The following is a 14,199-nucleotide window of genomic DNA, read 5'->3' as shown; positions in this document are numbered from 1 at the left end:
TCTTTCGGAAGGCCGAAGATATCCGATTCGAAAGGTCCAGGGCGCCGTCCCCTGAGTCGATGAGAGTTAGTTGCTCTGAAGAGATCTCTACCAGCGGTGAACCAACTCGAACCACCCCGCCTGTATACCTCCTCCATAACCAGGAGAACTAGTTGCATGTAAATCAGGCAATAGATGAACTTTGCATGACACCCAAAGCGACTTAGAAGTCCACGGGTTCGGCTAACAAACTAGCAAGTCACACGCCAGCATTGAACTGGTCTCACAATGACCAGCGTTGTTGTTGATAAACCTCGGCTCTTCGCTCTGGGTCGCCAGTTCGAGTAGGAAACTAAGGGGTAGATTGGTTGCCGTGGTAGCAGGAAGCGGCTTTAGCAATGGGTATCCTTTGAATGATGCAATTTCTCGTTGAAGACGGCGTCTACGGCCTAGCTTGAATGCAAGATGATATAACTGCTCTTCGGTCATGTGAAGTGTCTGATCCCATGTATCGAAGCTATTAGCCGTAAGGACATGATAGTATTATCCGAGATCAATAGAAGAAAGCATCTGGGCGAGACTCTGAGCCCTTGCAGCTTGATGTGTGTTATCCTGGTCCATTGGAAAAAACGCAGCTGGATTTATCACACTCACCAGCCTTGTTCGCCACTGGAATGTATACTCATTGTGCATCGTGACCTACATCACAGACCTACGTCAAGGCGACAGGGTTGACTCCGCATGCCTGTTTCCTTGGGGTGGTTTGCGAAAAACCCGGAGAAAACTCCACTCACGCTGACGTCACACAAGAAATCCGCACGTGGCGAGCTACCATCTACCATCTACGCAGAAGCGAGTCACTAACATTATGATCATGGATCGCATCTCAATATCGCGGTAATTATCGTTGTAAGTTAAGGTTAACTTGCTTTATTTAATTTCACAGCAGCAGTCTTCGCCAAATCCGGGACTGCGCAATACACAAACAATGACCGGTCTACCTGAATATATCATGTTATGGCCATAGGGAAACTGCCATGGCCTTTCTTCACTATTGCTTGATCTTGGAAGGCTTGTACTCCTTCCAATCTTTGACGAGCTCGGCCTTCTCTTCAGCATTAAGCTCTTCGTAAAACTTAACGCCCTTGACGGCAAGGTGCGTTTCTCTAAATTCGTCCATAAGCTTCTAAATCAGATCGCTAACCTTGGCCGAAGTTCTAGGAGCCGTCTCCCTGGTGCCGCGCTTGCGTTCAGCCTCCAATGACCTCTCACGTTCTTCACGGACTGCACCGTCTGCCAATACGACAAAAGGAGATCTGCTTGATGCCCTGCGCTTATCAGTCTTTACATCACTATATCTCTCTTCCTGTTCCTTGGCAGCGGTAAATATGATATGTTTCGCGAGTTTCGCTCCGTATCGAATCTGACGCTCTGTCCTCGGCTCCCATGTCTTGACAAATCAGCCAACGGACGTAAACGTAGGTGCGAGGGTACTTGGTCTTGCCTGGTTTAAATGCCGAATTGATCAGATCCAGGTGCTCTGAGCGATCAAATTCATCATCAGTTGTGGTAGCAATCTTTTTTTGCCATGCAACAGCGAGAATGCGACTGATGTGTCTTTCTCGTGTATTTACGCTCGGTGCTGTTTTCATGCACTTTCAGATTTCCACGCCGATTCAGAAGGCTGTTGATGTTCTCTTCGTCTAGCTTTTAATAGCAATCAACGCAGTCTTTCTCAACTCGATACATTGCATGGCTTTTCTTTCTATACCGATTGATATTTAGTTTTCCCCGGAGACTGGTCCACCCTACAGTGTCGTCGCCCTCGGTTGTTTTTGGCACAGGTATGGAGACTAGCGGTCCAGTTGTGGAAGAATTATAGTGGTTGTAAACCCTCCTCGCTCGTCCATTTACGACGAATGTGAGCAAGCCGTGAGTTCCCATTTGGTCGATTGCTTAAGATACGAGATGAAAGTTTAAGGGTAGCAAAGACTTAGCGAATTTAGCACTTAAAATTGCTGGAGTGTTGAATGGAACGAGCCCGAAGCTGAGACTGAACTGCCACACGGCCTGGTTCCATTACTGCCACTCAGCCTTTCGGCATAGACGTAGAAGGCGGCGTAGTACTGATCTCTCAAACATCAGCTCCACTACCGAGCCTCTGTACTTGAATTTTGGGCCTGAGTTATCCATGTACGATGTGATTCCGGAAGGATCATCTCATGTATCCCCCCTTTGACGATAATTATACGCATTGAATGCTGAGACGTCTTTGTGCGTTATTGCTAGGTAATAGATTATAGGACTTGGATAATAGAATAAGGGGGCAGGATGCGTTCAATAAGAACACAACCTTCTTAATCCATTGACCTCATGCATAGATATATCACAATTTGACTGGGTGAAGCACTCGCCGACTAGAAGCTGTCTCCGCTGAGTCCGCTCACTGCCAATGAAGTATGCCTACTATATAATATTGATAAACCACTGCAAGAGTTCCAATAGACTTTTGTTCTTGCTGGATCGTCGCATATAGTAGCATGCGCCATTTAAGCAGGATAGGACTTGGGTTTATTTTCTCTCCTCACTTTAAATGGCTCATCGCTGCAGGAGGGTTGCATAAGGTATGTCAACTCTTCACAGAGGGCGAACCAAGGCTTGGAGCTGAGCCATCCTCGCTCAACCAGCCCATTTAAGGAACCACAAGATCCAGCACCTCAACCATCCGCGGCGACTTGGCGCGTGGTGCAGACGCATCTGTTGCTTCTGAACATGCCTTCCGCTTCCACCCACGCGTACTCTTGCCGGCGACTTTATTGGCCTCTCTCTGAGCCTCTTTCTTACGGTAGCCTTCTTGGCTGCTTACTCAGCCTGTTTAGCTTCCCTTTGGACTTCTTTTTGAGCCTTCATCTTTTCCCTCTCGGCTTTCTTCTCTTCTCGCTCAGCATTCTTAGCCACTTTTGCCTTCTTTTTTGCAGCAAGCTCTTTCCTTGTATTATCTATGTCCTGCCAGAGCATCACCTTTGCCTTTCTTACTACCTCGGACCTAGTTGACCTGCAGACTTTGCTTTTGTTAGTAATTTTAGCTAGAAATCAATTCCGTTCCTCTAGGAGGGCATATTTTGTAAAGCACAATCAGCCACTATTGAGGAGCTTCTATTAAAGCTTTTCTTTATGTTGCCTATTCGCTTTATTATTAGGGAGCTGGCCGATTGCGGTCTAGAGGCGCGTAAGAGCTTCTGCTGATACTGGCGTTGCAGGCGTTTGCGGTACCACGTCGTGTACATAGGAGCCTACCTCCGTCACGTTTATTTCCGGAGCTGTCAGTTGATTGAGAGGTTTGGGAATCTCATTCAGTACTTTCTTAGAATTGAAGGGATATATACCGGCCTTAGACCATCCAGCTCGGATATTGCGAGGTGTGAACACCTTGGTCCTTGCAGGGCTGTAGAGATAGGTAAAGTGCTCCTTGCCAATTGTTTCTACATAACCTCGCTTAAGACTCTCGACTTGTTCGCGATAAGCCGCCATTAATAAGCTGAATACTGAAACATCACAAGGTTGTAGTTTATATGACGTATGGGAAGGTATATTATTATTGAAGCAGTACTGGAGGATTTCGAGAGTTTTATGAGTCCCAAATCCATCTCCGATTAGTACGCGTGGTTTGCCATTAGCAAGCTCTCTTGTTTTGGGATCGAAAATCGGATTGAGCCATTGAAAACTGATATAGGAATTGGTACTCCCCTTATTGGATAACGCATAATGCCATCCGGGAGTCTCATGCGTCGACCATTTTGCTCTGTGGGTTGACGCAGGCCATATGATCATTGGATTCAGATACCTACTGTCGGCGTTCATGCATTTAATGGCTGTAATGTTTTGTGCGTTTAATACGCGCCCCTCTTTAACCTTATTTGTTATTCTTGCTGATAATGACTTTGACACTCTTCAGTATCGAAAAGAGGGTGCTAGTCTTATCATAGTTCCACATACTGTATGGAAGTATGTCTGAATGCTGTAGCACTGGCCCAATCACCTTAAACCAGTGTATAGACTTGTTATAGATATCGAATCATCTCCAGTCTAGTGGTTATTGCTCACGTCAAGTTTAGGGCAGCGTTTATAAAAGGCTTGCGGCCAGCCTTTGTAGGGCAAATCACTTGGCCACATCGCAAGGGCTTTCTCTTCCCATGGATAAAGAATATCAAGCCTGCCTTCCAAGACTCTAATCAGAGTTTTGTTGCAGATTCTGATGTATCGTTGCTCATGAGTAGACTTCGCGGTAAGTTCTTAGTGGGGTGAAATTATATACAGCTAATTGCAGTTAGTGCACGAGTCACCAGTAAAGGCTGGGTATCTCAGCAGGATTCCAGATACATTTAGCGTAGGAGACAGATGTTTCTCTGACGATGACTTCGAGATATCGGACAATAGCTATGATGAAGGATCCGGGTCTGACGAGGATGGCAGGTATGACGAGTATGAATGGGACACTGATGACGAAGTCGAGGAAGCCAATGCGAATGATAATATCCTCAGGATAATTGAGGGAGATTGGTGGTGAAGCTTGTTGGCGTATTTCAGTCTCCACTTGATGACTACCAGGCATTTCTTATGCACTTCTAGTTAGGTAATTTGAGCAACCAGCGTGAAAACCAAACTTCTTTCTGCGTTCCTCTGGGGAGGATTAACCTAGAAGGCTCCAAAGCTGCGCCACATCCTCTTCAAGCTGCCGAGGCAATGCGATTAGGATGTATTAGCAAAGTGGATTTGGGCTAAGTTACATGCTTAACTAGAAAAAGCTTCAGGGTCCAAGTACGCTAAACTTTCTGCCCATCCATACTTCTAATCTCCGCACCCATGCTATCACATTATCCCATCGACGTAACGCCCTCAAAGTCTGTTAAAAGGATACTTTTAGCTATAGTTTTCAATATATCATATTATTCTGAATAGAGGTCATTAATCGCCATAATGCAGGGACTAACCTCAGAAGCGGAAATGCCTAGCGCCATTATCTCAATCGGCAGTTATATCACTACACAATTTCAGCTAGTTATAAATTAGTACCTAGTGAAGGAGAATGGCTGTAGAATATAAATAAAGCAGAAAAGAGTCAATCTACCTAGGAAAGGGTGTTTGCGAAAGCTTCGGAGTTAATTATGGCTCGCCATACCGGGTGGCTCGCCATACCGGGATAGACGTTAGATCAAGGCCTGGCATTGCCACCAACTCCATTAACATCATGGGCCAGAAAGGGGACATTCAACAATTGATTGTAGATAACTAAGTGACGATATGATCCCCAACGCGGAAATCGCGTTCATAGGATGGCAAACTAGAGAAGTTACCCTCAAACGCGCATCATCAATAGTGGTGGAAATCACTGGTCCAAACTCCATTGACTAAGCTAAGTTACTTTGAATAGTTAAAGATGAAGCAGTCCCAGCTTTGCTTACTCCATGCCTAGAAGCATGAACAGAGTGCAAAGAATGGCAACTCATCCCTATTAAGCTGTTTGATCAAGCATTTTTTGTGAAACGAGTGCTTCCCACAGCCTTTTGGAATCATGTCCTCAAGCTCTTCAAAGTCTCCCTTGCAGATATTGCATATACGCTCATCTTGCGGTAATGTTTGCAAGACTTTGCTAAAAGCAACATGAGGAAATAGAAACTTTGAATCGTATCGAGTTTTGTCCTGGTATGCATTCACCAGAATGTCGACAATCTGGGGATAAACAGTTTTGGGAAGCATACCAAACAACTGGCGGCGATGATCCTCCTTTGCGTCGTTCAAAGCAAACGCAAGCTCAACAAGATTACCAGCAGGAATCTTGTTGAGGATACTCGCACAATCAGCGGGAGTCTTACAGGCCCTTACACTGGTGCGAAGTTTGGTTCTGCGGCCGTAATCGTAAAAAAACCTCCCTTGATTGGCGGCGGATCCATCATTTTTGCGTTGCGCTTGAGGCGCATCAGTGCTCTCTGACTTCCGAGCACGTTTCCCGGAGTTTTCTTCTACTTTCAGCTCTGCATCATGCTGCTCGGCAGTTTTACCTTGCTTGCTTTGGTCCTGGGATGGTCGGTCTTTGGGGTTCACTTCTTCTTTTACCTTGTGCTCCATAGCGTCGACAATATAACGCTTGGCGTTCGACTTTTCCTCCTCCGTATCCGAATCGACGCGAGAGCGTTTCATTCCTGCCACGATGGTATTAGATAACTTGTTCTGCATCATGCTGCTCGACAGTTTTACCTTGCTTGCTTTGGTCCTGAGATGGTTGGTCTTTGGGGTTCACTTCTTCTTTTACCTTGTGCTCCGTAGCGTCGACAATATAACGCGTGGCGTTCGACTTTTCCTCCTCCGTGTCCGAATCCACATGAGGGCGTTTCTTTCCTGCCATGATGGTATCAGATAACTTGTTCTTTTGCTTTGCTTCAAATATGTGTTGAGTTTGTTCAGTCTTGTGAAGAGGAGTGTATTGATTTATAGCGTTACTGCGCAGTGTATACTGACACCAAGTGTCCCAGTTTTGAACCCGGCGGTCCAATCTCGGGCCCCATGCTCAATGTGGACAAAAGTTCATTTTAGCACAATCAGTCCCGTAATCAACCCAGGGCGCCTGATTTCGGGTATTCGTTCATCGGCAGTCCAGTGAAAGGAATTAGGTTTGTATTCATTACTGACACAGATTTCTGGGAATGTACAGCCGAGGCGTCTAATTTCATGACAGCAGATCTGCCCACAACATTCAATTCTCGACAATGTCAAGCCCGCGTTGGACAATTTGCAGGCGTCCAAAGTAACCTATGTCGTAGGGAATCTCAGCTTTGCAGTTCAGGCATTTCGAAGACGTGTCATCGCGTTCATTCTTCAAATGTGCTGTAATACATCCACGACAGAATGCATAACCTTTCCCAAATAAGTCGAGCTCTTCGTGCGCTTTCACTTGCCACAAGGTGTGCAAACGCGCGCAATCGTATTATCTGGTCCTGCCGATTCAAAACAAATGGTGCACTTAAGCCCAAAGATTTGACGGGTTGTTTGCGGGTGGGAATAAAAGCTATCGAAATGGTCGTATTTCGGGCATATGAGTTGGAGGAAGCTGTCGTGTCCAACACATTCGCCGCAAACGACCAATTTATTGGTTAGCACAGCCAAAGTTGATTTCTACGTTCGTCTACACATCCGCAGTCGTTAAAAACAAAGACTCTACTTTCAAGGTCTCCTTCTCCGCCCAAGACATTTGGACATAAGCAGCAGTGTTCTTGGTCAACCGTAAGATCGACAATCGACGATCGACCTGATGATGGGTCTAGTATGATTGAATATGCTGCTCTGCGGGGATTGGACCTCCCTTTCCTCCCTGACATCGGTCACTGTTTCATGCTTAGCCGTTATTACTTTTTTGGTGGTACATATCTTACCGTTGAGGTTTCGAAGCCACGGAGAGATTTGAACTGCGAATTCGTCGCAGTCTTGAAGGAACTCCGAATCAATGAGGGATTTTAGCTTTGCTCTCACTTTTGACTTCTCTTTGCTGATCCATAGGACCATTCCTGTATTCCTGGGTGAATGCATCTTCCCTCTGGACTCTTTCATTTTTCGACAAATCTTGGTTGCGAACTCTTGCAGAACGGGTATGTGGAGCGTCGTTCCAACAATGATAAGTGCGTCAACATTTTGGTGTAGATCTTCTTCGAATGCTTTCATGATCTCAGGATCTGCTCCATCACTCTCGTTGTATAGTAATACGTCGGGTCGAAGAAATCCTACACTGTGAAGCCTCTTTCCTTCTCGGATCCGCTCTTCATTCTTCTTATCACATACTGGGCATCGGGCACCTAGCAACTTTCGCAGCGGCTGCTGCTTGACTGAAACTGTGTGCTGAGAATATATGTGACATCTCAATCTGTCTAATCGACCATGGAGATTGAGCGTTTTTTTACTTAGTGCAGGGAGCTTGCTCGTGCGGCAGTCAATGTTCTGGGTATAGTGCCGGTGAAGGCGGCCTAATTGAGCCAACTCCTCCATGAAAAGCTCAAAAGGTTGAGGCTCACCTCTTGATGCCGACTCGAGTATCTGCAGCTCGCTCTGGTGTAACAAGTTCGCAGAGTCCAGAGAAGAGTACGCTGAAAGATCAAATATGTTTCGGCTTGCCATCTTGGTTCTCGAAAAGCTCTTAAAGCACGGAACTATTACAGTGTCTAGTTAGAGCGTGCATAACGAAAAATGGACTGTTTGTGAACTTACTGCCCGCATTCGTGGATATACCAGCTCCACTGATGATTATGATCCTTTGCTTTTCAGCCAATTGACTTGCTACTTGTTGGAATGTCTGGAGCTCTTCTGAACTACCAGCGATGTTTGTAATGCTGGCTTGGATGCTGGGCTTCTGATAAGGACTGAATGATGACCCTTCGTGTCTATCTGTGCAGGTTTGATGTTTTGGCATTTTCGCGAACAGAAAGAGTCGGTGTACAGCGCAGGCTGTCGAAGATGGACCAAAAGTAAATGGGATGCCAGGAGTGATGGAGACACACCGCGTCTTATATCTGACCAGACTGGCGCCATGTCTCCAAGTAAAGACTAGTGGCTTCAGGGGTAGGCGTATCCTCATTCATGCTATATTGCAGGAGGAGAACACTGCCACCGACTCGCGTTCCTGATCTGCAGTCGACAATAGTACTCACAGAGGATGACTGGACATCGAGGCCTGCTTCGTTTCAACCGCTGATGAAGGCATGATGATGATGCCTGCCACTGATGAGGCGCAGCATCTAGCGGCGTACCAGAACTTGTAGGACAGCCAGAGCATAGGTCGCATGAAAGAAGCTGAACGGTTCGGAATCCGTAAGGACCTCGCAGCGCGAGATGACGTGGTAGATGTCTGATCTAGCCTAGCTCTGAATGAGAGCGTAAAGAAGAGGCCATTAGCTTCATGGCATCCACCCTCGACTCAATAGCTTGTCGAAGGATAGTCGTACCGGGAAATATTCGCTCTAGTTCTGATTTCAATGGAGCTGCAAAGTCTAGAGCCGATACTCCAATGAAGTAAGCCTGTGTCAGGAATAAGGAATACAAGCAATGCATGAACCAAAAGGAATAGAAGTGAGAGTTCCGTTCGTTGGATGAGTGATATGTTTGCGAATGCGTTCTCATCTTTCAGTCGATAGCTGTAGTAGAAATCAGAAACTGCTCAAATGACCACGGATTGCATTATGAGACTAACCAAGAATGATGCTGCTTGGCAAGAGTGTCAAACTCTTGCGTTGGCCTTTGAACGGAATATCAATGACAGATCTCTCTTGCTTGGAAATCGGTCGTTCATACTCGAATCACCCATTGCATTCGGGACCAGCTATGCACACATCAGTAGCTTCTGTTCAAGCCTTGATGAAGATGGTAGAAAGACGTTGAACACCACATACGTAAGCTACCTCAGCATACACAAAATGGGAAAGTCGAAGGCTGTGACATAGCCCTTGATTATAAGCTTGGCGGTGCTCAAGTGGCGTAGGGTGAAATGTGGTCATCGACTTGGTATTGTTTCCTGGCATCAACGAATTGTTTTCTTCGGCGATTTCTATGCCACCACAGAGTCTGAGCTTGTGGATTCATTCTGGAACTCAATTAGGCATACAGTAGTTTACTGACCAACTGGATTGCTGGATTGGCAACAATTGCGGCCTCGCCGTCGGCTATGCTGGAACCTGGATCGGCTCTGCTCGGTCAGTAGCCACGTATATGGAACACGCGGCCAATAGATGAGATCTTTCGCATATTTGAATTGACCACCATATTGCTCAGCCTCTTTTCAGGAATCCGAGTGTCATTCCCAGATTGGGTCCCAGAAAAGGACCCTTGTGAGCAAGGCGAGTATGAGGGATAAGCCACACGACTTCGAGGATCGCAGATGGCGAGAAGTGGTATAAAAAGTGCAAAGACTGAACAAATTCTGAGAGCTTCATAATATTCAGAACCAAAATCTCTATAAAGCTCAGACTTTCTCAAATCGCACCTACATATCTCCGCGTCCAACCTCCAACAATGCAGGCCAAGATTGAACAACAGCCGTTCAACAAGCATGTCCAACCACCAACCAGGTTCGACAAGAAGCCTCTTCGCTCCATTTTTCTCGCAGGAAGCATAAACATGGGGGATGCCCCACCGTGGCAGAGAGAGATGGCAGAGATGCTCTCAGATTTGCCTATAGTTGTATATAACCCACGCCGCGATCGAGAAGGGAACAAATTTGATCCAACCCTAAAGCAAGATATCTCAAACACAAAGTTCAGAGAACAAGTCGAGTGGGAAATGGACCATCTCAAACAGTGCGATATCATTGCGATGTACTTTGACCCACACCCCGAGAAATTGTCACCAATTACCCTACTGGAGCTGGGTCATCATGCGAAAGACCGAAAGCTAATTGTCGGCTGTCCGGATGGGTTTCTCCGCAAGGGTAACGTCCAGATAGTTTGCAAACGTTTCGACATACCTCTCATTGAGTCGCCGGAGGAATTCAAGACGGTAGTTAGACAAGAAGCCGAGAAGCTGTGTGCAACAAAGGTCAGCGAATGGGAAATTGTGAACTTCATGTGGGGAATTTGGAGAAGCGTTACTAGTAGGATTATGGGATAAGCAACAAACAAGTTGCCTGGGTAAGAGTTTCAGGTGTTACAATTGCATCAGAATACTGTCAATAAGATCAATACCAGCATTCACTTCTCAATTCCATCTCGCCTGTCTTTGGTATGTTGTTATTGAGAATCCAGGAGATAAGTGATGAAAAAGTCACCCATGAGACTTGCCCCTGGATATCGTCGCTGCATCTATTGGATGGATAAAAATTGCTATCTATGTAATTTCAAGGTGACAGAACTTGACCATTTTCAACTTAGGGACTCTGGTTCACCGCACTGAGCAACCTCTCGGTCGTGCGGTGTCATATTCTGGTTAAGAAGCCATTTATACTACTGTTACTACAGCATGAAGCCGAAAATAATCCAACCACAAACTCCTACGACAATAACCGTGGCCTTGGCAGTTGTAGAAAATGACCATCTTATATGGTAAAGACGCTGATTAGTGTGCTTAGTAGTCCAATAAGTGTATGCGAAAATGAGGGACTTGGTACTTATTAGTAATCTTATAGCCAAGCATCTTAAGTTTTAGGCGTGTATGAATATGTATATAATGAGCCAAACATAATTCCAGTGCCATTTATACCATGTTCTAGATATACCAGCTACTCCTATAAGGTATAAGACGCCCTGCAAAACGGCAGAAGTTTGACATTCTAAATTGTACTCTGGAGTACCTGTCCACCTTTACATCTGCTTAAAGTCTTTGAAGACTGCAGCAAAGTAAACATGTTTGGACGCACAAGATATCCTGTAAGTATCAGCTAAGAGAAAGAGCGGTACCAATAGTATATCGCTATTCGAGCCTGATGTCGCGGAACCATTAGAAGTGATCCACTCAAGTTATCATGCGAGATGAAGAGATGAGATTGTCATCTATCTACCTGGCCGTGTTGTACTTGGATATCGTACAAGGATCAAGACGTTGCATGAAGGAGAGAAAGCTTAGGAATAACTCTTGCTCAAATATATAGAAAGGGAGCCTGACCCGTCTTTCCTAATTAGGATTAGAGGGTCTGGTTGGCTGTCACTGGGTTCATGTCACTGGGTTCAGGCAAGGCAACAGGATGGTGACTAGCACATGTCATGGGGTGACCCCGTGACACCTGATTAGACTAGGTATAAGTCACTATATAACGGGTTTGTGAGACAGTATTCTCTGAGCCTAGTTGGGTCGCTTTCGGCGGCATTGTAGAATGACCGTACTGTACCTGTGATTTATGTGGAATATCCTAATGCAGATAGTCTGAGTGCTTTCGTTATATGCTGCAACTGGCGCTGAAAAATTTGATGTGAGCATACGCAATGTTTGTACATAAGCAGGGGTCGCTATGTCTGACCTTTGGACAGAGTTTTTGTCATATACTCTGTTGGACCATCATATTGAACCAGGCGAGCCTAATTTCGGGCCCAACCTGGTAAGTCGCTTGGAGACATCGATCAAGTGTTGTTTGGAGAAAGGTGACACATTTTTGAACCCCACACCTGCGGCGGTCCCCTCAGGGGGCCGATTTTGAGTTCCCTGCTACCGTTGCCCTTGACACTTCCCATCATTGCAATCGAGTCTCCCTTGATGTCCTTTATACAGATATTCATCAGAATATTCAACTGACTATGCACGAGTCTGGAGAGCACTAAACAATACTCTCGTATGTTGACGGTCTACTTTAGGGCTGACATGGCTGTGGATTCGCTCACCATCTGACACATGATCAAGATATTTGGATTTTGTTCAAACAATGTCTGCTCAACAATATAATCAATTCTTCGATTTGGATAGTGCAACGGAAGAAGACGACCGTGATAGTTTCAGCGGGGACGGGATGCGTGATGAGAGATGACGAAAATGATAGCGAGGATGTCGTGGACGATGATGTCAGTGAGAGTGAGTCCAGCATATACACCTCGTCCGACGAAGAACCTACCACCGAGGACTTGGCTTTTATTGTGCCTGATACATACGAGCCCAGTGGTGATAATGACGATGTGATCAGTGAAGAAGATGTACACGTGTATCATATAGAGGGTTATGGCACGTTCATCCCACTTTCAGGATATGAGGATCTGATGTTGAGGCCATCGCTGAAGCTTCGTATACTTCGAAACCACACGGTGGAGCAGCCAGCACGTTTTCTTCGCCTCGGCCGCTCTGCCCAAGACTCTACGTGTTCCTCATCAATCACTTCGGTTTCAGATACCTAGGCAGGTATTGCAAAGAAGACATCTATTCAGGGATCTATTCAGGGTCTCGGCTGTTGGAAATGATGTGCGCATTATAGAGCAAACGAATAGAGTAGTTCATGGAAGATTAACCTGACTAGCATTGCTAGAATAAAGGAAGGGAGACCAGTACTTTTATATAGTAACAGCAGAACGCTATATTTTAGACGTAATGATAATAATCCAAGCGTGGAGAGTTTCGAGCCTTCTAAATACCCATACCGCTAACCGTTCGTTGGCAGGAGATCGTTTTTAGATGGTCCGAAACTGGACACTACGGTAGGATTTGCAGCCAATCAAGTTGATGCCGTTGGTGCAAGCCCTTACCCAAGGGTGGTCTTGCGTTACTTTAGTGTTTAGGAACGAGATCAGTTTCTCACCAAACCAGTATCTGGAAGCCGGAGGTTTGTAGTGAACATGGATCTGCAAATTGCATTCTAGGATCAAACTAAGTTATTGAATTAACTACAACAAAGACTGACAAATTGAACAATCAAGTCAACTACCTCCCATTTTATCATCGCCATGATTTGACATGCAGTACCAAGCATTTACGAAAGTTGCACAAGACTTTCCCACTAACAACCTTCGGGGTAGTGAGTCCAATGGCCTTAAGAGACTTTTTCACTTTGTTAAAAGTGGTGCAATCAGTTCTTACCACAAATCAAAAGAATTTCCAATAGGTCATGCGCTCAGCTTAAAGCTTTCAGGATATCTAGCCATTGGCTATATAACCACGCGACTAGTCCATGAGGCGATATGCTGCTATAAAGATAGAAAGGCTACTAATAACCCCAGTTAAGAGAAATATGCCCTTCTAGAGTGCTTTCGTAGCACCACTAAATTTGGCTATGGATAGAATGCAGGAACGCGCGACTTGATGGTGAAATGCGTTAGAAGGGATGTTGACCAGAAGGAGTGTTATCACATGATGTTGGATTAGCCTTGACCAGAAGGAGTGTTATCACATGATGTTGGATTAGCCTATTTGTCGAGCGCTTAGAACTAGGTGCAAGCAGTTTATAATTAAACGCTCGTCTATAGCTAATTCTAAGATGTTCTCGGCCAAAATATTTCTAATCACAACGAAGGAGATTTTTAATTGCGTCACCTAGAATCAATCCTTGACTGACCAGGATTTGTATGTGCAGTTACATCTGTGTCTCGATTTTGGGCTGCGGCGGTGCCACTGCCGAGCCAGGTCTTCTGCCGTCCGAAAATCGCTCATGAGAGCTTAAGGCCACGCCAGCCAGCAACAATAATGTGGGTGTCGGCGTCGCGAGCCGCCCGGTGTCGGGAGCCAAATCATAGGTACTTCGACTTCAAAGAAATCTCAATTCTATTACACGCATCT

At 45.6% G+C, this 14,199-nt stretch overlaps 5 protein-coding genes across 5 annotated transcripts; 3 read left to right on the top strand and 2 right to left on the bottom strand.

The window, feature by feature from the left end:
- Positions 1-4,248: 4,248 nt before the first annotated feature.
- PV09_09765 (uncharacterized protein) lies at positions 4,249-4,546 on the top strand (the record flags this gene model as incomplete). Its single annotated transcript, XM_016363891.1, has 2 exons — positions 4,249-4,264; positions 4,311-4,546. 2 exons carry the CDS (start codon positions 4,249-4,251, stop codon positions 4,544-4,546), a joined length of 252 nt encoding a protein of 83 aa, XP_016208285.1.
- A 695-nt stretch (positions 4,547-5,241) lies between these two features.
- Positions 5,242-6,382, bottom strand: PV09_09764 (uncharacterized protein; the record flags this gene model as incomplete). The annotated part of the gene is made up of 2 exons (XM_016363890.1): positions 5,242-6,179; positions 6,235-6,382. 2 exons carry the CDS (start codon positions 6,380-6,382, stop codon positions 5,449-5,451), a joined length of 879 nt encoding a protein of 292 aa, XP_016208284.1. The 3' UTR covers positions 5,242-5,448.
- An 869-nt stretch (positions 6,383-7,251) lies between these two features.
- On the bottom strand, positions 7,252-8,599 carry PV09_09763 (uncharacterized protein; the record flags this gene model as incomplete). Its single annotated transcript, XM_016363889.1, has 3 exons — positions 7,252-7,358; positions 7,407-8,174; positions 8,233-8,599. 3 exons carry the CDS (start codon positions 8,597-8,599, stop codon positions 7,252-7,254), a joined length of 1,242 nt encoding a protein of 413 aa, XP_016208283.1.
- A 1,361-nt stretch (positions 8,600-9,960) lies between these two features.
- Positions 9,961-10,623, top strand: PV09_09762 (uncharacterized protein; the record flags this gene model as incomplete). Its single annotated transcript, XM_016363888.1, has 1 exon — positions 9,961-10,623. The coding sequence occupies exon 1, from the start codon at positions 10,030-10,032 to the stop codon at positions 10,621-10,623; it is 594 nt and encodes a 197-aa protein (XP_016208282.1). The 5' UTR covers positions 9,961-10,029.
- A 1,603-nt stretch (positions 10,624-12,226) lies between these two features.
- PV09_09761 (uncharacterized protein) lies at positions 12,227-12,827 on the top strand (the record flags this gene model as incomplete). The annotated part of the gene is made up of 2 exons (XM_016363887.1): positions 12,227-12,274; positions 12,343-12,827. Exon 2 carries the CDS (start codon positions 12,456-12,458, stop codon positions 12,825-12,827), a length of 372 nt encoding a protein of 123 aa, XP_016208281.1. The 5' UTR covers positions 12,227-12,274; positions 12,343-12,455.
- Between the last annotated feature and the right edge of the window lie 1,372 nt (positions 12,828-14,199).

This window comes from Verruconis gallopava, assembly GCF_000836295.1.
Source record: "Verruconis gallopava strain CBS 43764 unplaced genomic scaffold supercont1.163, whole genome shotgun sequence".
NCBI lineage: Eukaryota > Fungi > Ascomycota > Dothideomycetes > Venturiales > Sympoventuriaceae > Verruconis > Verruconis gallopava.
The sequence above is the reverse complement of the archived record's forward strand: the minus strand, read 5'-3'. Positions and strand labels throughout refer to the sequence as shown.